The following is a 25656-nucleotide window of genomic DNA, read 5'->3' on the forward strand; positions in this document are numbered from 1 at the left end:
TGTATTTATTTGAAATTAAAATCATAATTACTCAAATAACTGATAATAATATATGCAAATTCCCCTAAAAATAGAGAGATACAGTTATAATCAGTCCTAATTTTTATGGTCGAATTCCCACCCGGGTTTTCCTTATGCGTAAGTCCCACCACAACAGTTTGATTAACCTCATTAAAATAAATGAGACAATAACACATGCCAGAGTGTGACATCTTTCCCACTGTGCTTCGTCAACACCCGCAAGTGTTGCCTCGTTGCTGGAAGTCAACCTCACCTCTGCAGGTGTTTGTTGTGTTGCGCGTTCATTGTAACACCTGTCAACACTCCGACATGAGAAGGTCTTAATAAAGTCCATAAATGTGAGTCCGAGATACCCGAAATGTGATAAAAGTCCGTGAGCGCCACGTTGAGACGTAGATCTCAAGCTTAGAGTTATCTTAAGTTCTTCTCGGTAACTCGTGGCATCTCAGGGTGTTCTTGGCTTTATATTGACATGTTACCAAGCAACAGACCCACACACACTGGTGCTCCTCCAGCCAAGAACTCACATCTCGACGCACAGTAGTGAAGCAAGAGTCACCATGATGTCTGTCCGACACGTCGTGGTTGTGTGGTGTCTGGCGTGGGCCGCAGCCTCCGCTTCAGATGAAGCAATTGTTGACGAAATTCGGTCATCGTTGGTGGTGTCGCAGTTGGTCTTGTCCCACCAATCAGAGGCGCTGCAGCTGCTGGTTAATGCCACGGAAACAGTGCTCCGCCTCTTAATGAAAGGTTTGGTTAAACTTAAGGTATTGTGTACAACTTCTTAACCTTTGTAAATGCAGGAATTTGGGCACATAAGTATTTAACATGCGGGACCAATTACTATACCCCTAACACGAGTTATTAGTAGTGAGATTAATGTCTCATTAGTCGTTAAATTGGTATTTTTTTCCTTATGACATTCTTCAGTTGATGTTTAGTGACTTTATGAATTTAAATAGTGATCGTGAGCCTAATTTACTACCAGTAACCTTGGAAGAGTAAACAATTGTCTTGCGATGAGTCACAATAACGTGGCTAAAGTATGTTGACCAGACCAAGTCGATTGAGAATCGACTTGAGAATGGTCCAGGACGGACCGAAACGTCGTCGTCCCTTCACCTTCTAGTGTGTGGTCTGGTCAACAATTGTCTTGCCACGACCTCATAAACAAGTTTTAACACGACCTCGCAAACAACTATCTAAACACGACCACACAAACCACTCTTAACATACCTCATAGGAATCCAAAATATATACAATCCAATAAGATACCTCCGATACCAATCTGTGATTTTCTCCTGTGCACCAATACTTTGCGATTTTTCCCCATTTTATTGTCAATTTTTTTAGTTCTGAGCGCCTCAAGAGAGTACTTTTAGACAACTGCACATTTTAGAGATTTGATTGTGAAATTTGATCCACTTTGTCATCCTATTGGAATTGTTCCAATAGTGACCTGTTTTATTGAGAGCAGTCGTTGCTCCTCTGCAGTTGATTTGTATCTTTATCTTCATGTTAAATAAGACCCATTCTAGCTAGTTACATGGTCAGGTCTTCAGATTCTCCCTGACTGCAATGCATCTACAACAAAATATTTTAGTTACCGAATCCAATATGTTGTAATAATTGGTTATCTCTTCACAAGATTGATTGACTGATAGAGATTAAGCTCCCCAACAGATGATGGCATGGGCATGAATAGCCCGTAACATTCAGAATAACGTTATTTTAGATTCAGATACTCGGAACAAATTGTTCCAAGTAGCACGGGCTATGGTGAGCCCATAGTGGACTTGTGGACAAAGATAATTGATTGATAAAAATTAAACCACCCAAGATTGGCACGGCCGTGAATAGCCCGTAATGTGGACGAAGAATAGGCTTTCGTATTTAAATTAAATATTAAATAATTCTACACAATTTGAAATAATCTATATTCAAAATAAATTATATTTCATGACATTTATGTTTTATTGCTTAGATTATAAGCAATTTTCTTTTTCATTTTTTTGTTTCAGTTTTTGTTAAAAATATTTTTGGGGGATAAATTGTGAAAATATAAATTGTAAGTCACACGTTTATATTTGCAGAGAGGTCTTGTCCTTTCCCTTATACGAGAGTGCTGGACGAGTGCTTCTACCTCAGCACGCTAATGTTGAGCCACAGTGATGCTCGTACACACTGTCAGGGGATGGGGGGCGACCTGGCCACCCCCAGCCACCCCTACGCCCTGGCCTCGTATCTGTACGACAGAGGAAGTAAGTGGTTATGAGCTCTTAACTACATCCTTCATTGTATTTGGTATATATATATATATATATATATATATAGAGAGAGAGAGAGAGAGAGAGAGAGAGAGAGAGAGAGAGAGAGAGAGAGAGAGAGAGAGAGAGAGAGAGAGAGAGAGAGAGAGAGAGAGAGAGAATTAAGCCACCCAAAAGGTGGCTTGGGCATGAATAGCCCATAAGTGGTGGCCCTTTTGAGCCATTTCCAGTATCAGTAGATGATACTGGAGATCTGTGGAGGTGCGACTGCACCCTGCGTGACGGGAGATGTCTCCCGTGATATATATATATATATATATATATATATATATATATATATATATATATATATATATATATATATATATATATATATATATATATTCGATTTTTTATACCTGCATTTGGGTGAGGTGATATGTTACAACAGTTTTGGATGAGGTGAAAACAAACTTTCAACACAAGAGAGAACACGAAACAATGGGGGTATAATATTTTGTAAGTTAAAGGGAAGAATGGAAGTAACTGCAAAAGGCCAATTGGCCCATATTTCTTGATGCTTCTATATTGGTGCGGCGTCTATATTCTACCCACTTCAAGTCTATATTCTACCCACTTCACGTCTATATTCTACCCACTTCACGTCTATATTCTACCCACTTCAAGTCTATATTCTACCCACTTCACGTCTATATTCTACCCACTTCACGTCGATATTCTACCCACTTCAAGTCTATATTCTACCCACTTCAAGTCTATATTCTACCCACTTCAAGTCTATATTCTACCCACTTCAAGTCTATATTCTACCCACTTCAAGACTCCGCACCAATATAGAAGCATCTGCATATCATACAAATTTATGATTTATCCAACCACATATCATGAACACTGACTGACAGAATGGCATTAATGTTTGAACAGGCATCACGCCGTCCGTCGGAGGCAGCAAAACCCCAAACAACGAGTGGCGCTGGTTCGACGGTCGCCCTGTGGACAGGTCCCTGTGGGCTCCCTACCAACCAAGTAAAATTAATAATAGACTAGAGCCTGAAGACTGCCTGGCAATGTGGACTGACAAACACCCTCCCCTCAATGATTATGCTTGTGTAGGAACAAATACATTTGTTTGTCAGTTGAAGCAATGAATAGGGGAAAGAATTGTTTGTTATTCATGTCAGTAATGAGTAACATGAGTGAGCACTTTATTGGTGTCTCTCTGAGTATGTGAAGCTCAGTGAACTCTGTTGACCCGGCCAGGATTCGAATATAGGATCGGCATGGGTTCGAATCCTTGCCGGGTCAATTAGAGTTCTTAGTGATCTATGTCTTGCGTATTCCTGCAGCTTTGTATATACATACAAATATACATTTGTTTGTATGTATATATATATATATATATATATATATATATATATATATATATATATATATATATATATATATATATATATATATATATCCATTAAAAATATAATTGGTTGTATTAATATTGTACTAGTTTAAGATATTCTCATATTAATCTCTTGTTAAATCAACATATATTAGAGATAATATTATATCTAAAGTTACTTTATAATCACATTACAACATATAAGTATTGGCAGTTAATAAATCTTAGACTCTACAAAGTGTACTGTAACCTCATGTCCATACTTTTGGCAAAAGCAACATGAACTATAACATTCTTGTTTACGTAATTTCTCCAAGTGTCTGCTAGAACATTATCCAGGTGTCTGCTGGAACACCATGCAGGTGTCTGCTGGAACACCATGCAGGTGTCTGCTGGAACATCATGCAGGTGTCTGCTGGAACACCATGCAGGTGTCTGCTGGAACACCATGCAGGTGTCTGCTGGAACATTATCCAGGTATCTGCTGGAACACCATGCAGGTGTCTGCTGGAACATTATCCAGGTATCTGCTGGAACACCATGCAGGTATCTACTGGAAGATCATCCAGGTGTCTGCTGGAACATTATCCAGGTGTCTGCTGGAACACCATGCAGGTATCTGCTGGAACACCATCCAGGTGTCTGCTGGAACATTATCCAGGTGTCTGCTGGAACACCATGCAGGTATCTGCTGGAACACCATCTAGGTGTCTGCTGGAACACCATCCAGGTGTCTGCTGGAACATTATCCAGGTGTATGCTGGAACTCCATGCAGGTATCTGCTGGAACACCATCCAGGTGTCTGCTGGAACACCATCCAGGTGTCTGCTGGAACATTATCCAGGTGTATGCTAGAACACCATCCAGGTGTCTGCTGGAACATCATCCAGGTGTATGCTAGAACACCATGCAGGTGATATTCCAGCAGACACCTGCATGGTGTATGCTGTTCGGGCAGACACTATGGAACAGCAGATTCGCGCTAATACGCGAATACAAATCGCCAAATGAACCCTAGAAACAAATGCAAGTGAACAACACTCACTAAGAACATGCTAGTAGATAACACTACAATCCTGGAATCTACCACAGACCAAAGAAGACTGCAAATTCTCTTATCAGCTAAACATATAAGAGACAAAAACAAATAACTTTAAATACACAAAATACCGACTTCGCTTCCTTGCTGACACTTAGACCTAGACCTCACCCAACACCTCCGGATAACGACATCTCCATTGAGGTCTCTCCGCCCAACGAGAGTATCGGAGTTCTATGCAACGCCTTACCCCTTGTTCGATTGGCTCTGTCCTGTTACACTTACCTTATTTCTTACCTTACACTTCCCTACCCAATGTTTGGTTGTCCTTATATTCCTTCGACCCTTCATCTCACCCCAATATAAATTCCCCCCTTCCACATGTGTATTAAACCCAAAATTGACATCTTATGTATTCATTATTTAGCTGAATATGTTCCAGAATGGAATGAAACGTTGTTGAAGGTAAATCCTTCAATAATTACTAAGAGTTTATTTACGCATACACTTTCAAGAATTATATACAAATACATCAAACCTAAGAGGTGCTATGTTGACTTGGTCGTGACCAGCAGCGCCGCCACAAGAAACACAGCGGGAAAACAGACAATTAACTAATACGGTTGTTACCATTCACAGCAAAATGTTCCAATATTCGTAATGTACCCGTTCAACCTGTTGGTTAACTGGAGTTGGCTTAGGGAGCTCTTCTATTCACCCAAGCCCGGCTTGGCGGAACACGCTTGTGTTGTGATAATTGGATCTAAAAGGCTGTGGCTTGGAACGCCCAGTTAACCAACACCTATCCATAACAACTTGGTTGGTCCGACCCGTCCTGCGAGAACTTGTCCGATTTGGTGGATTGACTTCCACTATGTATTCCGGCACGAAATATTGTATTAATTATAAATAGTTTAATTAATGTCCTATTTCTTATCAAGCTAATAGAAATATTGTACAATTTCCCAGTTATTAATTAAATAGCTATAACTGGCCGAAATGGAATCCAGGAAGATGGGTCGAAACGCAGGTAAAAATGGGAGATAATCTGGCAGCTCGCACCTCAAGACTCCCTCAGTCTCTCGCTTATCGCTCTTGTAATAGAACACCCAGGTAATTACCTGGGTGTTGTATTAATTATTAGTTGTATTATACCTGGCTGTGTAATACAACACCCAGGTAATACAACGATAAGATAATGTGCAGCGTCTTATCGAACAGGTAAGTCCCTACTGTCAACTATTAATTAAAATGTTTAGGCGGAACTTTTATTGATATTTAGTGTCTTGTTATAATGAAAAATACTAGAATGGTAAACATTCGAGTTCCTGAATATTTTAAGAACATTCATATGAATTAAAGATTGATTGATTGATTGATGGAGATTAAGTAACCCTACAGGTGGCACGGGGATGAATAAGGTAGATTTTTTGGAACGAATGTGATCTTTTGATCGTGAAAGAATATACACTGTGTGCTGAGCGCCCATATTAAATCGTCAGTCCTTATTATGTGGTTTTTATATCGCTGGGGAGCACCATTTGGTCCGGGAGACATCTCCCGTCACGCAGGGTGCAGTTGCTCCTCCACAGATCTCCAGTATCATCTCTTGATATTGGTAATGGCTCAAAAGGGCCAACACTTACGGGCTATTCATGCCCGTGCCACCTCTTGGGTGGCTTAATCTTTATCAATCAATCAATCGCTGGGGAGGATACTGTTTGACAGGATTTATGAGGGTATCCAATTAAGTACTGATTTCAACAGACAGGCCCTGTCGAATAGATCAGGAATGGATCATTTTCGTGTTGGATTCCTGCTGTACAACTCTGATAGCAGCCTTCAGGGAGGTGAGTATTAAATTAGATCTTAAGATATAAAACAAATGGCTTTTCAGTAATACTTGTTTACCAGCCTTCGAAACAAAACGGGATTTATTGAATGATTATTATTATTATTTTCTATTAAATTGTTTCCGTAATCAGGCTTATGTTCTGCAGGTTATGTTATAATAGAAATATGAACCTGAACGAACTGATAAGAGTGATTGAGAGTTTGGCTTAATTAAGATAGCAAGACTTAGTCAGCATAGTGACTGGACCAAACATGCTAACCAAGTTTTTAATAATTGGTCGGAAAAAGTTAGATTTTTATATATAACTACATTTGAGTGTCATCCCTGAGTTCCTCTGTCTCTGACAGAGAAGTAAAACACATAGGTGTTACTGAGGGTTCTTGGAACTTTGGAACTGTGATGTTCAAGCAGTTCCAAGAACTGTTTGTTCTTGGAACTGTGATGTACAGACAGAAGAGGTTCAAGTATACGGTGAGATTGTTAATATCTCTTTATGGATCTGATAAATTGAAGCGTTTGATACCACACACATATATACACTATGACAACGCAATTGTGTGACATATTTGGAGCAGAGCGATGGAATCGCATCCTTGTCTTAATTAACCCCCAGAAACACACAGCATTTACCCACTGCACCACAATGTGATAAAAGTGCTGAAACCTGATGTCCACCCGAAACTTACAAAAAGTTCGGGGTGGGCACCCGAGCTGATATACACGTAACTAAATGTTTACAAGTTACGAGAGGACGGACTGTTGTTGATCAAATATAAGTGTAAGTGGATTTTTATATTCCTGAAAGAACATAAGAATTAAGTATATATATCTCTTATTGCCCTCCTCATCCCATCTCCCTCCCATCCCTCATACCAAATCATCTCCATTCCCATCCCTTCTACCTTGACCTTGAGGTTACCTTGAGGTGCTTCCGGGGCTTAGCGTCCCCGCGGCCCGGTCGTCGACAAGGCCTCCTGGTTGCTGGGCTGATCAACCAGGCTGTTGGACGCGGCTGCTCGCAGCCTGACGTATGAGTCACAGCCTGGTTGATCATTGTTCTACCTCCAATCTCATTCCTCATTCCCCCCCCCCCCCTCATAGCACCCGATAATCTTGACCATTCCTCTCCCCCCTCCCCCCCCCCCACCCAATCACTTGGGCTGGACGGTAGAGCGACGGTCTCGCTTCATGCAGATCGGCGATCAATCCCCGACCGTCCAAGTGGTTGGGCACCATTCCTTTCCCTCCGTCCCATCCCAAATCCTTATCCTGACCCCTTCCCAGTGCTTTATAGTCGTAATGGCTTGGCGCTTTTCCTTGATAATTCCTTCCTTCCCTCCCCCCCCACTAACCGGTCATCTCATTACGTAGTAAGGATGACTTAACAGAATAAGAGCATGCAGGTACTCGCTGACACGGGATTAAGCTGGGAGAATTAACACTTCATTTCTGAATAAAATTTTAGAAAGATTTTTAAAATTGTAAAGCTGTAATTTCCCACCTCCCCATTGTTACGAAATTAATATCCAGTTCGAAGATGTTACTATATCCCAGCAAAGACGTACCGTAATTATAACGTTATTACAACGTAAAAACGACGTTTTTACGTTGTGTGATATATACACACAAAGATATAGCTTATTGTGTGGTTTATTTCTGCACTTAAGGAGAAATCATCTGTAGTATCATCTGTATATATATATATATATATATATATATATATATATATATATATATATATATATATATATATATATATATATATATATATATATATATATATATATATATATATATATATATATATATGAGGCACACGTGAGGAACACAAATGCGAACAGTTGCATATTGTCCTGGGGACCATTCAGGCTTGTTCGCATTTGTGTTCCTCACGTGTGCCCCAAAGAATGAGGTGATTTGGTAAAATGCTATGCCCAAGATTACTATCCGAGTGCCGGCGGTGGGGTGGTTCAAATAGCCTCGGCTATCACCTCATTATGTCCGGTCGTGATGGTCAAGTGGATTAAGGCGTCTTGTACATACCAGTTGCGTTGCTTCTGGGAGTATGGGTTCGAGTCACTTCTGGGGTGTGAGTTTTCAGTTGCATATTGTCCTGGGGACCATTCAGGCTTGTTCGCATATATATATATATATATATATATATATATATATATATATATATATATATATATATATATATATATATATATATATATATATATATATATATAAAGTTTGTGAGGGTACCACCTCTGGTGCCAATGTGGGGACCCATAGCCTCGGAGAAGAAAATAAAAAGTATTCAGAGGAGACCTTGTGGTTTCTCACTGAACACTAATGTTATCTTCTCCTACCACCCCCATTCTTTTGTATGTACACATATATATTTGCTTTATTTGAACTTTGTTACAAAAAAGGAGTTACATATGGGTTACAAAGATGGTTATCATAGGTTGTCGAGTTCCTCCAGCTCCTCAGATGGCGGGCAGGAACCCTGGATGCAGTGCGCATTTCCCCTCTGTATCGCCACACTGAGGCGCTGGAAAAGAAAGTTTGCAGCTCTTGGGTCCCTTGTCGTTTCAATGAGCCTAGAACCCAGTTCCTTCAAAAAACTGGTAGCACTTTTACCCCAGGCGCCGAGTGTCTCAGAAGCAATGGGGACAAAATTGTAGTGGTGATCCAGTTCTCTATACTTACGGGATTTGGCTGCTTCCCTGTGGGTGGCAGCGCCACCTGGTTGTGCAACACTGAGGTTAATGTAGGTGTTAGCCAGGGTTGATACGCACGTGTAGTCCCATACCAACTGCTTGCCATTCTTCCAGGGGTTCACTGTGATACCATCCGGGCGACCAATAAGAGTATCAGAGTTACGGCGCGTTAGGGAACGGGGCTCTCTTTCAGCTGGGCATCCAGCTGTGGTGAGGCTCCTCTTGATGTTGTCGTTAACTTCACTGTGCCTCGAGTGCCATCCCCCTGTGAATATATATATATATATATATATATATATATATATATATATATATATATATATATATATATATATATATATATATATATATATATATAATATATATAATATATATTAATACATAATCAACGTCTGAAGACAGGAACATCCAGCAATTACTCTAAGTCTAAATTACTTTTTGTATTTTTAGCAAAAAATTCGAAGTTAAAACTCCAGATATGTTTAACATTTGGATTACAAAGATGTGTATTGAGGTATGTGTCATTTCGAATATGGTTTTCAATCAACATACACTGATGAGTTGTGTTCAAACAAGAACGTGGGAAGAACAGCCTCTCTTACGTTAGAATTATAAATAATAAATGAGAGAGAGAGAGAGAGAGAGAGAGAGAGAGAGAGAGAGAGAGAGAGAGAGAGAGAGAGAGAGAGAGAGAGAGAGAGAGAGAGAGAGAGAGAGAGAGAGAATATTTACGACCATAACATATCTCAAGCTGATTATAAAATGTTCAATACCAGATACACCTTAAACACGTGAAGATACGTGGTGGAATTCATCAATATAACAAGTGACACCAGAGACCCACCGTAACAGTTAAGAGGTGGGACCAAAGAGCCGAAGCTCAACCCCCGCAACAGAACCAGGAGGGAAGCGTACTGCCAGGGAAAAGTGCCAAGCCATTACGATTATAAAGCCCTGGGAATGAATCAGGAGAATAATTTTATGGGACAGGCGATGGGACAGGAAGAGAGTGGAGGGGTAGGGTAACTGCCCAAGTGGTTGGGCACCATTCCTAAGGAAGGGCTGTAGCAGCCCTGGAGACAAGAGGGGAGAGGGGGGTGACGTTGATAAGCCCAACTGCAGGCTTCCTGTCCCTCGTTAACGGGTTTGAAATCTAAAAAAAAATGCATTTTGTTATTGCCTTTTTTTATGTCTTTCTCTAGTTTATCTTCTCCGCCTATTCCTCATTTATCGTACCGTGTTGAAAGTCTAGTTTTTTCACCCTTATGTCTTTCATCTTTTCTGTGTGAAATAATATATTTTTTTTCTGAATTCTCTGCGCATCGTGACAAAATCTAATTACCTGACTTGTATGTTGGATACCTTCAAAGAATCGGATGGACCTTGGAGGTAATAAACATCCAGACCTGGATAATGTGTATCCACATCTTGCAAATGACTATATCTAGACTTTGATATGGTATTATCCACGTTAATTGTGGTTAACAATTTACATGACTGAGACGTGGATCACATAATTCATCCACGCTCGAGTTGCCAGCCCGAGTGATGGATTAAAGTTCCAGTTGGGCAGCAGTTAGATGCTTCTGAAATCCTTGTTTATTATAGCTTTTCAGAAGCGTAGTTTATAGACAGCCACCGTCTCCCTATATCTATATAAATCAAAATGTATATGTTCGTTATGTTCAAAATCGCTAATCTCCGAAAGTTCTTCTCCGATTGCTTTGAAATTTTGACACAACGTTCCATTCGCATAGCAGCGTGTTTTATTATACCTACTATATAGATGTCACGTCTGTGAAAGGAAAAAAAAACATGCTTTTTGTGAAAAACTGTGTTTTTCATGCGAGGGAAATCTCCGAAACCTCTTTACCGATTGCTTCAAAATGTTGACACAACGTTGTATTCGAATACGCGCGTGTTTTTATATATCTACTATATACATGCCACACCTGTGACAGGTAAAAAGATGCTTTTTTGAAAAACAGCGCCATCTGTTGGACGTAAGAGCAACACACGCTGTATCTCCTAAAGTTCTTCGCCGATGGCTTTAAAATTTTGACACAACGTTCTATTTGAATACGCATGATCTGTATTCGAATACGATCTGTATTATCATCAGATACAGATCATTTGATGTTCCCAATTTTTTTATGAGAACATGAAATCACTTGGGAATGCATCGGATGGGGGAGTCGGGAATGGTGGGGAAGACGAGGGGACGGGGATGTGGGGGATAGTGGGGGAGGAAGAGGGGACAGCGAAGGGGGGAATGGTGGGGAGGACGAGGGGACGGGGGAGTGGGAGATGGTGGGTTGGACGAGGGGATAGAGGAGGAGGGAATGGTGGGTAGGACGAAGGACGAGGTGTTGATGAAGACGGGCTGGTGTTGATGAGGACGGGCTGGTGTTGATGAGGACGGGCTGGTGTTGATGAGAACGGGCTGGTGTTGATGAGGACGGGCTGGTGTTGATGAGGACGGGCTGGTGTTGATGAGGACGGGCTGGTGTTGATGAGGACGGGCTGCTGTTGATGAGGACGGGCTGGTGTTGATGAGGACGGGCTGCTGTTGATGAGGACGGGCTGGTGTTGATGAGGACGGGCTGGTGTTGATGAGGACGGGCTGGTGTTGATGAGGACGGGCTGGTGCTGATGAGGACGGGCTGGTGTTGATGAGGACGGGCTGGTGTTGATGAGGACGGGCTGGTGTTGTTGAGGACGGGCTGGTGTTGATGAGGACGGGCTGGTGTTGATGAGGACGGGCTGGTGCTGATGAGGACGGGCTGGTGTTGATGAGGACGGGCTGGTGTTGATGAGGACGGGCTGGTGTTGATGAGGACGGGCTGGTGTTGATGAGGACGGGCTGGTGCTGATGAGGACGGGCTGGTGTTGATGAGGACGGGCTGGTGTTGATGAGGACGGGCTGGTGTTGATGAGGACGGGCTGGTGCTGATGAGGACGGGCTGGTGTTGATGAGGACGGGCTGGTGTTGATGAGGACGGGCTGGTGTTGATGAGGACGGGCTGGTGTTGATGAGGACGGGCTGGTGTTGATGAGGACGGGCTGGTGTTGATGAGGACGGGCTGGTGCTGATGAGGACGGGCTGGTGTTGATGAGGACGGGCTGGTGCTGATGAGGACGGGCTGGTGTTGATGAGGACGGGCTGGTGTTGATGAGGACGGGCTGGTGTTGATGAGGACGGGCTGGTGCTGATGAGGACGGGCTGGTGTTGATGAGGACGGGCTGGTGTTGATGAGGACGGGCTGGTGTTGATGAGGACGGGCTGGTGTTGATGAGGACGGGCTGGTGTTGATGAGGACGGGCTGGTGCTGATGAGGACGGGCTGGTGTTGATGAGGACGGGCTGGTGCTGATGAGGACGGGCTGGTGTTGATGAGGACGGGCTGGTGTTGATGAGGACGGGCTGGTGTTGATGAGGACGGGCTGGTGCTGATGAGGACGGGCTGGTGTTGATGAAGACGGGCTGGTGTTGATGAGGACGGGCTGGTGTTGATGAGGACGGGCTGGTGCTGATGAGGACGGGCTGGTGTTGATGAGGACGGGCTGGTGTTGATGAGGACGGGCTGGTGTTGATGAGGACGGGCTGGTGTTGATGAGGACGGGCTGGTGTTGATGAGGACGGGCTGGTGCTGATGAGGACGGGCTGGTGTTGATGAGGACGGGCTGGTGCTGATGAGGACGGGCTGGTGTTGATGAGGACGGGCTGGTGTTGATGAGGACGGGCTGGTGTTGATGAGGACGGGCTGGTGCTGATGAGGACGGGCTGGTGTTGATGAGGACGGGCTGGTGTTGATGAGGACGGGCTGGTGTTGATGAGGACGGGCTGGTGTTGATGAGGACGGGCTGGTGTTGATGAGGACGGGCTGGTGCTGATGAGGACGGGCTGGTGTTGATGAGGACGGGCTGGTGCTGATGAGGACGGGCTGGTGTTGATGAGGACGGGCTGGTGTTGATGAGGACGGGCTGGTGTTGATGAGGACGGGCTGGTGCTGATGAGGACGGGCTGGTGTTGATGAAGACGGGCTGGTGTTGATGAGGACGGGCTGGTGTTGATGAGGACGGGCTGGTGTTGATGAGGACGGGCTGGTGTTGATGAGGACGGGCTGGTGTTGATGAGGACGGGCTGGTGCTGATGAGGACGGGCTGGTGTTGATGAGGACGGGCTGGTGTTGATGAGGACGGGCTGGTGTTGATGAGGACGGGCTGGTGTTGATGAGGACGGGCTGGTGTTGATGAGGACGGGCTGGTGTTGATGAGGACGGGCTGGTGCTGATGAGGACGGGCTGGTGTTGATGAGGACGGGCTGGTGTTGATGAGGACGGGCTGGTGTTGATGAGGACGGGCTGGTGTTGATGAGGACGGGCTGGTGTTGATGAGGACGGGCTGGTGTTGATGAGGACGGGCTGGTGCTGATGAGGACGGGCTGGTGTTGATGAGGACGGGCTGGTGTTGATGAGGACGGGCTGGTGTTGATGAGGACGGGCTGGTGTTGATGAGGACGGGCTGGTGTTGATGAGGACGGGCTGGTGTTGATGAGGACGGGCTGGTGTTGATGAGGACGGGCTGGTGTTGATGAGGACGGGCTGGTGTTGATGAGGACGGGCTGGTGCTGATGAGGACGGGCTGGTGTTGATGAGGACGGGCTGGTGTTGATGAGGACGGGCTGGTGTTGATGAGGACGGGCTGGTGCTGATGAGGACGGGCTGGTGTTGATGAGGACGGGCTGGTGCTGATGAGGACGGGCTGGTGTTGATGAGGACGGGCTGGTGCTGATGAGGACGGGCTGGTGTTGATGAGGACGGGCTGGTGTTGATGAGGACGGGCTGGTGTTGATGAGGACGGGCTGGTGCTGATGAGGACGGGCTGGTGTTGATGAGGACGGGCTGGTGTTGATGAGGACGGGCTGGTGTTGATGAGGACGGGCTGGTGTTGATGAGGACGGGCTGGTGTTGATGAGGACGGGCTGGTGTTGATGAGGACGGGCTGGTGTTGATGAGGACGGGCTGGTGTTGATGAGGACGGGCTGGTGTTGATGAGGACGGGCTGGTGTTGATGAGGACGGGCTGGTGTTGATGAGGACGGGCTGGTGTTGATGAGGACGGGCTGGTGTTGATGAGGACGGGCTGGTGTTGATGAGGACGGGCTGGTGTTGATGAGGACGGGCTGGTGTTGATGAGGACGGGCTGGTGTTGATGAGGACGGGCTGGTGCTGATGAGGACGGGCTGGTGTTGATGAGGACGGGCTGGTGTTGATGAGGACGGGCTGGTGTTGATGAGGACGGGCTGGTGTTGATGAGGACGGGCTGGTGTTGATGAGGACGGGCTGGTGTTGATGAGGACGGGCTGGTGTTGATGAGGACGGGCTGGTGTTGATGAGGACGGGCTGGTGTTGATGAGGACGGGCTGGTGTTGATGAGGACGGGCTGGTGTTGATGAGGACGGGCTGGTGTTGATGAGGACGGGCTGGTGTTGATGAGGACGGGCTGGTGTTGATGAGGACGGGCTGGTGTTGATGAGGACGGGCTGGTGCTGATGAGGACGGGCTGGTGTTGATGAGGACGGGCTGGTGTTGATGAGGACGGGCTGGTGTTGATGAGGACGGGCTGGTGTTGATGAGGACGGGCTGGTGTTGATGAGGACGGGCTGGTGTTGATGAGGACGGGCTGGTGTTGATGAGGACGGGCTGGTGTTGATGAGGACGGGCTGGTGTTGATGAGGACGGGCTGGTGTTGATGAGGACGGGCTGGTGTTGATGAGGACGGACTGGTGTTGATGAGGACGGACTGGGACTCTACATAAAAAAAAAACTATTATTTCCCCGAAATATTTTAACAAACTCCTGGAAAGTTATATATAAAGTGGTGCATATTTCAATCCTCTTGCGTGAAATTGACTGTTCAACAAAATAGTCGTGAATAATATCATCATTTGACTGAACACAAAGTTCCACCTACCTGATATTCACTTACAAATAAACTTTTCTCGATAACTCAGACGTTTGATCGAAATCGCAAACTCGAGTCTTTAGAAAATGTGCGATTATGCCAGATTTGGGAGGTACGAAGCCTCATATATAGGCGCCATAAACATGAGGCTGAGTGACTCCGCCCAGCCAATCCTCTTCGACCTTGCTGCTGTCCGATCCAAAGTCGAGGATCCCATGTGACTGGAATTGGATTCCCTTTACGCTATACTCTGTTGATTATGCTGGAAACTGGAGGAGGTGTTTGTATCTTGTATTAACATATCCTACACCTTCAATGCTGGTTGGACAGACCTCCAGGAAGGTGGTGTTCAATTCTTCACAGTATAGATCTTATGGGCTGGAGATGCTTGACACATGCAGCTTCCAACCTGTTCTTACCGGTTGCCCTGGATTCTTATACGGGGCTATATGTGCCGGCAACCGGTTTATCGCACTTAATGCACACCATTTTGTACGCTCTCGACCACAGCGTTAGCATTTAGGTGCTTCAGACGCCCTAAAAGCGATGCAATATTAACGCTATCACTAAGCTCGTACGCTTCAGGAGAGGCAAAAACCACTTAGAATTTGACGTTCGTCCAATAATGTACAACAATGCTTTTAGACTACACCCTTAATAATAGATAAGGAGCTCAATAGATGTGTAATAGAAGCCGTATAGTGTATATCCATCTTGGGTTTCGAGAAAGCAGTGTGGCCCAGAATAGAATGTAGAGACTACGGGCTCACCATAGCCCGTGCTACTTGGACTATTTGTTCCGGGTAGCGAATCTTAAACAACAACAAATGTTCAATTGGTCTTGATTTTTGGAGACAGTCTAGATTCCTGATGTATAAGTTTATAGAGTCTGGAAAGACCTGGGAAAATACTGGTTTAGTAACAGGGTTGTTTATTTATGGAACAAATTACCGGGTAACATAGTAGAAGTGGGATCGATGGATTGTTTCAAGCGTAGGTTTGACGTATATACACACACACACACACACACACACATATATATATATATATATATATATATATATATATATATATATATATATATATATATATATATATATATATATATATATATATATATGAGTTTGAGTGAATATTAACAGGAGCTGCCTCGTATGGACCAATAGATACGTTGTATGAACTAATAATTACCTCGTATGTATCAATAGACCTTTTGCAGCTTCCTTTGTTCTTAAGTTCTTATGTTCCAGGCACAATTAGAAAGTGGTGAAGCGTCGAAAGTGTGATATTGATATTGACAATGTCTGCGCTGCCCTGTGCATGCCCTGAGCATGCCCCGTGCTGCCCTGAGCATGCCCTGTGCTGCCCTGAGCATGCCCTGTGCTGCCCTGAGCATGCCCCGTGCTGCCCTGGGCGTGCCCTGTGCTGCCCTGAGCATGCCCCGTGCTGCCCTGGGCGTGCCCCGTGCTGCCCTGAGCATGCCCCGTGCTGCCCTGTACTACTCTATGCATGCTGTGTTGTTGTCGCCTTCTAAGACTATACGTTTACTCTCGTTCTGAGCATTTCTCTGCAGTACATTTCTCTGCACTCTATTCTGGCTATTGTACTCGTTAACACCAGTAAACGAGCCTAGACATTGAACAGACACAAACATTACGTCACCGTATTACGTCATGAGTTGACCTAACGACGTTAGTCATATAAGTCATTATAAGCGTTAGTTAATCATATAAGTCGTTAGTCGTTATAAGCGCGTTGTACCTTATCCAAGCTTCGTGGCGTTGAGCTAATTGAAGCCTGGTCGATACAGCCTTTAATCTCAGGCTTTCGTTTTCTTTTTAATAATCATTTCATGTAATTTCGCTGATCTGACCTTTGACCTCGTTCAAGTTGCTTTATAATTTTCAATGGTGATAGTTTTGTGGCTGCCAGCATTGATTTGGCTGGGTTTTTTCTTTAATATGGGGAAGGTTATTGATGCGAGGACCTCCGCCTCCCTCGAGTAATTGATTGACGTTTCAGCGTGAATTATAAATGCTATTTTCCTTCGATATCTGAAAGATTCGGAATATATCGTCAGATGGTTAATGCAAGAGGGTTATTGTACTCTCTCTATTCTGGCTATTGTGCCCTGTCTATTCTGGCTATTGTACTCTCAGTTCTGGCTATTGTACTCTCAGTTCTGGCTATTGTACTCTCTATACTGGCTATTGTACTCTCAGTTCTGGCTATTGTACTCTCAGTTCTGGCTATTGTACTCTCAGTTCTGGCTATTGTACTCTCAGTTCTGGCTATTGTACTCTCAGTTCTGGCTATTGTACTCTCAGTTCTGGCTATTGTACTCTCAATTCTGGCTATTGTACTCTCTATACTGGCTATTGTACTCTCAATACTGGCTATTGTACTCTCAATACTGGCTATTGTACTCTCAATACTGCCTATTGTACTCTCTATTCCGGCTACTGTACTCTCTATACTGGCTATTGTACTCTCAATACTGGCTATTGTACTCTCTATTCTGGCTATTGTACCCTGTCTATTCTGGCCATTGTACTCTTTATTCTGGCTACTGTACACTCTGTTCTGGTTATTGTTGAGGTCAATACATGAGCCAGTACCTGAGGTTCAAGGTCACAAATCAGTTAGACCTACTAATTCTTTGTCTTAATTCGGTCCATGTGTCTCCAGTGTTACTTTAGCAATGCTTTTTTATGGTCCGCATATTTCCTTGTTAATATATTCCTATTTGTACCCATATTGTGACTGATTTATCTGCTATATTACTAACTGAGTCTATATTATCTGAGGTGGCTTCGCTGAAGATTTTCTGTCCTGTAAATCGAGTGAATGAGGCAAAAGCACACTGAAAACTCATTGGACAAACAAACAAAAAATTGACCTTTGACCCATGATATATACCAGACTGTGTAGCTCAGTCATTATCCACAGTGTAATGAACAGCTTTGACCTTTTTCTCTCTCTCTCTCTCTTGATCTTTCTCTCTATCCTCTTATTTCTCCTCTGTGTTCTTGGGCGTCACCCAAGTGAGGAATTTCATCAAATTCTCAAATCAAAGTATTATGTACCTTTGGAAAAAGAAAAGGTGAAAATTGGTTACCTGTGTGTATAATTTACTATTTATATTTACTATTTTTGTCTGCAGAATCGAGCAATTAGCTCTTAGACCCCACCTTTCTAACCAATCTATTTTCCTCTATTATGTATGCTACATATATTTATCTTTCTAACACACACATATCCCCAGGAAGCAGCCCGTAGCAGCTGTGTAACTTTCAGGTACTTGTTTGCTGCTAGGTGAACAGGTACATCAGGGAGAAAGAAACTCTCTCCATTTGTTAGTAGATGAATAGAAGGCTTAGCGACGTCTTTTTGTTTTAGAAAAAGTCGCCGCTAAGCTGTACCCCGTTTTGGGGTGAGTTTTGGTTTCAGTAAATTCCTCACTGCGGTCTTCAGGAATTCTTATGGAGAAAAAGTTTTCTCTGCGGTCTTAAGGAATTCTTATGGAGAAAAAGTTTTCCCTGCGGTCTTAAGGATTTCTTATGTGGAAAATTCCTCGCCACGGGCTTAAGGAATTGTTATCGAGAAAATATACTCACTGCCGTGTTAAGGAATTCTTATGGAGAAAATATCGTCTCTGCTGTACCACCTGTTTTAGGGGTAAATTACAGTCAAAGGTTGTCCATTTTCAGAGTATATGTTAATTAGAAGTGTGTGAAGTAATTACCAGAGTCAAACTTTAGTTCTTGGACTCACCTTTTAATGTTTATTGGTATAATTTTGCTACTATCAACGACGTAATTTTCAAAAGATTTAAAACACCCATTTTTCGGACATAGTAAAAGGAATAAAGCTAGTTACCGAGCTCCAACTCCGGTCCTCCGCCTTAGTTCTATCTTGTAAGTTCATTAACTGGTAAATTTTAGTAAAAATTCTAACATAATTATTTCCGATTTAGTAAAATAGAACAATGTTGTTACCGAGCTCTGCCTCTTTTCCCTAGTTTAATGATCACCAAAACATAGATATTTCAGAACAAGCTCTCGATCGTCACGTTTATCACAGTAAACATGTTTGGACCCGCCTCTTAACGTTAATAGCAGTAATTTCGCTACTATCAACGTAATTTTAAGATTTGAAATATAGTTATCTCAGACGCATTAAGAAAAAGAAAATAGAGTTACCGAGTTTCAGCTTGTGTCTCCCGCCTTAGTTGTCTCTTGTAACTTCGCTACTATCTGCTCAATTTTTGCGGAATTTAAAACAGTCATATTTCAGACGTAGTAAATGAGATCAAATTACTTACCGAGCTGTGGCTCCTGTCCTCCGCCTTCGTTCGCTCATGTAGTCTCGCTACTATTATCCCGATTTTCACGAGATTTAAAATATAGCTATTTCGGATGTATTCATCGAGGTAAAGTTAGTTACTGAGTGCCAGCTCTTGTCCCCCGCCTTGGTTCACTCTTGTATTTTCACTATTAATAGTACAATTCACGCAAAATTTGAAACAGGTGTATTTCAGACTTAGTAAGAAAAGAAAACAGTTACAGAGTTTCGGCTCTTTGAAATTGAAATTAAAATAAGTTTATTGAGGTATAAACTCACACAAAGGGATGAAGTAGCTCAAGGTACTCTCGTCCCGTTCAGTACAACGTGTTCATGTATATATAGATACACATATCACAAACAATAAGAAAATTACCGAACATTCTGAGTGATAAACAAATATTTCGGCTCTTGTCCTCCGTCTTAATTCACTCTTGTAATTTCATATCTATTAACCCGATTTTCCTGACATTTAAAACCGCCTTATTTCAGATGTAGTTATATAAAACAGTCACCGAGATTCAGCTCCTGTCCTTCGCCTTAGTTCGCTATTGTATTCTGGCAACGATCTGTTCAATTTCCTTAAGATTTAAACATAGTTATTTTAGACGCAATAAGAACAAAAAAGATAGTTACAGAGCTCTAGCTTTTGTCCTCTGCCTTAGTTCAATGTTCACAAAACTTGGATATTTCTGAACAAGTGAGTTAGCTCACAACTGTAGCGTTTATCAAAGTAAACATGTTTCCCAGATTAAAGTACATACTTATCAGGTAATTTCCTTTAGTGTAGACATAGATTCAAGGCTCTTTCAAATCATATCTGCAAATGAGGCTTGTTCTGCAGAAGTCCCTTCTACAAATACATTACCAGCTTCCTGTGGGATGGTTCGTGTCTGGTACTGAGTAGGTTTTCTCTATCAGGCATTTTATCTCTTCCTTTCTTGCCTTCAGCTCATGCTGCAGGTTGGTCACTGTCTCCCTCATTATTCTCAGTTCTTCACTGAATTGACTCCACATGTAAGCGATCGTCTCCCTAATTGGGTCATCTTGTCCCTCACCTTCACCTGTGTTTTGGTGTCTCGCAGCCATGTTTCAGGGAGAAACATGGCTGAGAAGATGCGCACATGTTATATATGTACCACCGAGAACCTTTCTCCTGTGAAGGATTCGAACCTTAGAAAGCCAAGGTTACACCAAGGTGTGTAATGCACCTGACTTTCTAAGGTTCGAATCCTTCACAGGAGAAGAGTTCTTGGTGATATATAATATATATAATGTTAGATGTACAATAGATTAAGTTTGATGTCGTCAGCACATAACCGAATTAGCGTCTGCACATTTGCTAACTAGATTAGTTACAGAGAATATTTAAAAAACTGCTACACACAATGCTTATGCAGCGTCTTGTTAATATACCTGGCAAAGAATGAATGAGGGCCATCAATGGCTTCACAATCTATCTTACACGTTTCTAGCCGGTTGGCTTAGTCCTGTGCAAGAGACAGAGTGTTATCTGTGTTTCAAGAGAAACAGTTGGTTGCAGGGGGGTCTCAGCAATCAGGTCAGGTCAAGCAGGAGGTCATTGAATAAGATATGACCCCGAGGGTGTGTCTCAGACACTTCCTTCTCCTCCTCCACACAACAGTTAGCTTAATTGTTTATAAGTTTCTATACAGTCGTCCTGTATATAATGTGTTTCATTGTCTTCCAGAGGGGTAGGGACTTTCTTAAAATAATTACTTACTTAGTTCCTCTAAGATTATGTGAAACCAAGGATTTTTTCTTTATCTGTTCTTGATATAAAATGAATTATAATTTAGTAATTCGGGGGACAGGCAGCCAGTTTATTTATACAGTATATGTTCATGTTCACAACTCTGTGTCCGGGTTCTCTTTCTCTACCGTAAACCCATGCATAGTGGCATGTACATTCACTTCTTTTCCTACCATCCTCCTTCTGTTAAGAAAAGTGTCCTCGTCTCTCTCTTCCTCCACACTCTACGCATCAGCGACCCTCAGTTTCTGGACTCTGAAATTGCCTTTATCTACAAATCATTCTCTCGCCTTGGTTAACCCTTTGCATTTCATCAACTGTGCCTACTCTCAAGCTAAACAAAATTTCTTTCACCCTAAACCTGCTTCCAACACTAGTAGCACTGTACTATGCCTTCCCTTCATATCTGAACTCAAAACTTTTACCAATACCTTTCGTCCTCTTGACATTAAACTCGCCTTTTGACAAACTAACACACTTCGTAGCAATCTAGTTCACACTGCTCCTCCTGCTTCTAATGCTGCTGGTGTCTACTCTATTTCCTGTTCGTCTTATCCTCTCCAATACTTTGGCGAAACTGGTCGTATACTTAATGACAGACTTAAAGAACACAAGAGAAGTGTTAAGTCTGCAGACACTAACAATGCTCTCTTCTGTCATGTGAGGGATTCTAATCATCCCATTGATTGGTCTTCTTCCAAAATAATCTTTCCTGCCTCTACTCTACACAGACACCGTCTTGTTGAATCGGCTCTTATACACAATGTACCCAACATGAACTTGAGTCCTGGCTTTGTTGCTGTGGACTCTTCCCTTTCACAGTATATATTCAAATGCTCTAATCTTTCTAACAAACGTGACCTAACATAAGCTTACCCTTCCATTTATCTTTCTTTCTTTCTTCTTTTCTCTTTCCTTTTCTTTCTCTCTTCTCTCTTTTTTCTGTTCATTGTTTTTTCTTACGTTCCCTTACTATCCTCTTCTTATTCCTATTACTATCTCCTTCTCATTCGGTGGTTATAATAGGAGCTGCCCCGTATGGGCCAATAGGCCCTCTGCAGTTCTTATTCCTACTACTATCATCCTCTCTACTACACCTTACTTTGCTCCTCACCTCTCTCTTGCCTATTTATTGCCTGCATATATTTCCTCATCATATATCAACCCTCCCACATATTTATCAATCCTCCCACCTATCTATCAGGCCTCCCACCTTCCGCTCCAGGCCGTTCTCTCCAATTATACCCCTCCGTAAAAAACACAAGTGTTTTGCCTAAACAGAAACGTACTAACCCAAGCAACCCACCTAACCTATCGAGGCCGAGCCATAGAAAATATTACCTTTTTGTTTTTTAATTTGCAATAACACGTCAAAATTATCTTTGTTTTCGAATGCATTTCGATTATGTAACCAAAAAAATACTAAGTTGTGGAAGAGAGGACGCGGGGTGGGCTGCCCCCCATCCCCCCCCCCCGTTTCAGAAAAAAAACAATAACCCCCTCTTGCCCCTATTCCCTTCCCATCACTGAATATTACAGTGGTTCTATTACAGTGATTCACTGTACGAACCAATCAGTGATAGAGTGTTACGTGGGTACCACGACTGCTGGACGTGATACACACGACCAACTGTCAAATCTTGCATATATATATATATATATATATATATATATATATATATATATATATATATATATATATATATATATATATATATATATATATATATATATATATATATATATATATATATATGTGTGTGTGTGTGTGTATATATCACGAAAATAAACACGTGATTAAGAATGTGACAATGTCAGACCATATATATATATATATATATATATATATATATATATATATATATATATATATATATGAAATATGGACCAATAGGCTTTCTACAAACACTTCTATTCAATACCCATTGTTTCTGTTCTGTCTTGTGTTGATACTTTTAATACCCTATTAATATCCTCTAGTGTTCTGTCTTGTGTTAATGCCACATCATCCTTCCCACCTCACTCAAATGTAATGCCACATCACCCTTCCCACCTCACTCAAATGTAGATATAAAATCAGGGAAACGCAAGTTCTAATCAGTTGTGTATTTGTGAAGTCTTTGAAAATGTAATAAGTTTTACGAAACGCGCCCGTGTCGCGTCAGACTAGAAATAAAAATGAATTTTGGAGAAGTGATTTTTGATTTACCTCCAACAGTGAAGCATAATGTACGAAAGATTGAGAAAATTCGTGTTAAAATTATTAATCTTACTTTTTCGGTCATATTTAATAATATATGTCTACAGGAAAGACTGCTACCAAAATATACTAATATATATATATATATATATATATATATATATATATATATATATATATATATATATATATATATATATATATGCGAACAAGCCTGAATGGTCCCCAGGACACTATGCAACTGAAAACTCACACCCCAGAAGTGACTCGAACCCATACTCCCAGGAGCAACGCAACTGGTGTGTACAAGACGCCTTAATCCACTTGATCATCACGACCGGACAAAATGAGGTGATAGCCGAGGCTATTTGAACCACCCCACCGCCGGCACTCGGATAGTAATCTTGGACATAGCATTTTACCAAATCACCTCATTCTTTGGGGCACACGTGAGGAACACAAATGCGAACAAGCCTGAATGGTCCCCAGGACAATATGCAACTGAAAACTCACACCCCAGAAGTGACTCGAACCCATACTCCCAGGAGCAACGCAACTAGTATGTACAATACGCCTTAATCCACTTGACCATCACGACCGGACATAATGAGGTGATAGCCTAAGCTATTTGAACCACCCCACCGCCGGCACTCGGATAGTAATCTTGGGCATAGCATTTTACCAAATCACCTCATTCTTTGGGGCACACGTGAGGAACACAAATGCGAACAAGCCTGAATGGTCCCCAGGACAATATGCAACTGAAAACTCACACCCCAGAAGTGACTCGAACCCATACTCCCAGGAGCAACGCAACTGGTATGTACAAGACGCCTTAATCCACTTGACCATCACGACCGGACAAAATGAGGTGATAGCCGAGGCTATTTGAACCACCCCACCGCCGGCACTCGGATAGTAATCTTGGGCATAGCATTTTACCAAATCACCTCATTCTTTGGGGCACACGTGAGGAACACAAATGCGAAAACCTGGGGACCATTCAGGCTTGTTCGCATTGTGTTCCTCACGTGTGCCCCAAAGAATGAGGTGATTTGGTAAAATGCTATGCCCAAGATTACTATCCGAGTGCCGGCGTTGGGGTGGTTCAAATAGCCTCGGCTATCACCTCATTTTGTCCGGTCGTGATGGTCAAGTGGATTAAGGCGTCTTGTACATACCAGTTGCGTTGCTCCTGGGAGTATGGGTTCGAGTCACTTCTGGGGTGTGAGTTTTCAGTTGCATATTGTCCTGGGGACCATTCAGGCTTGTTCGCATTTGTGTTCCTCACGTGTGCCCCAAAGAATGAGGTGATTTGGTAAAATGCTATGCCCAAGATTACTATCCGAGTGCCGGCGTTGGGGTGGTTCAAATAGCCTCGGCTATCACCTCATTTTGTCCGGTCGTGATGGTCAAGTGGATTAAGGCGTCTTGTACATACCAGTTGCGTTGCTCCTGGGAGTATGGGTTCGAGTCACTTCTGGGGTGTGAGTTTTCAGTTGCATATTGTCCTGGGGACCATTCAGGCTTGTTCGCATTTGTGTTCCTCACGTGTGCCCCAAAGAATGAGGTGATTTGGTAAAATGCTATGCCCAAGATTACTATCCGAGTGCCGGCGGTGGGGTGGTTCAAATAGCCTCGGCTATCACCTCATTTTGTCCGGTCGTGATGGTCAAGTGGATTAAGGCGTCTTGTACATACCAGTTGCGTTGCTCCTGGGAGTATGGGTTCGAGTCACTTCTGGGGTGTGAGTTTTCAGTTGCATATTGTCCTGGGGACCATTCAGGCTTGTTCGCATTTGTGTTCCTCACGTGTGCCCCAAAGAATGAGGTGATTTGGTAAAATGCTATGCCCAAGATTACTATCCGAGTGCCGGCGGTGGGGTGGTTCAAATAGCCTCGGCTATCACCTCATTTTGTCCGGTCGTGATGGTCAAGTGGATTAAGGCGTCTTGTACATACCAGTTGCGTTGCTCCTGGGAGTATGGGTTCGAGTCACTTCTGGGGTGTGAGTTTTCAGTTATATATATCTATATATATATATATATATATATATATATATATATATATATATATATATATATATATAT

At 43.0% G+C, this 25656-nt stretch overlaps 1 protein-coding gene across 1 annotated transcript; it reads left to right on the top strand.

Annotated features, from left to right (window-relative positions):
• Positions 1–517: 517 nt before the first annotated feature.
• On the top strand, positions 518–3663 carry LOC123752096 (low affinity immunoglobulin epsilon Fc receptor-like). The gene is made up of 3 exons (XM_045734164.2): positions 518–771; positions 2115–2282; positions 3213–3663. The coding sequence occupies exons 1-3, from the start codon at positions 582–584 to the stop codon at positions 3434–3436; spliced, it is 582 nt and encodes a 193-aa protein (XP_045590120.2). The 5' UTR covers positions 518–581; the 3' UTR covers positions 3437–3663.
• Positions 3664–25656: the final 21993 nt, after the last annotated feature.

The sequence above is a fragment of the Procambarus clarkii genome, chromosome 43 (assembly GCF_040958095.1).
Source record: "Procambarus clarkii isolate CNS0578487 chromosome 43, FALCON_Pclarkii_2.0, whole genome shotgun sequence".
In the NCBI taxonomy this organism is placed as follows: Eukaryota; Metazoa; Arthropoda; class Malacostraca; order Decapoda; family Cambaridae; genus Procambarus; species Procambarus clarkii.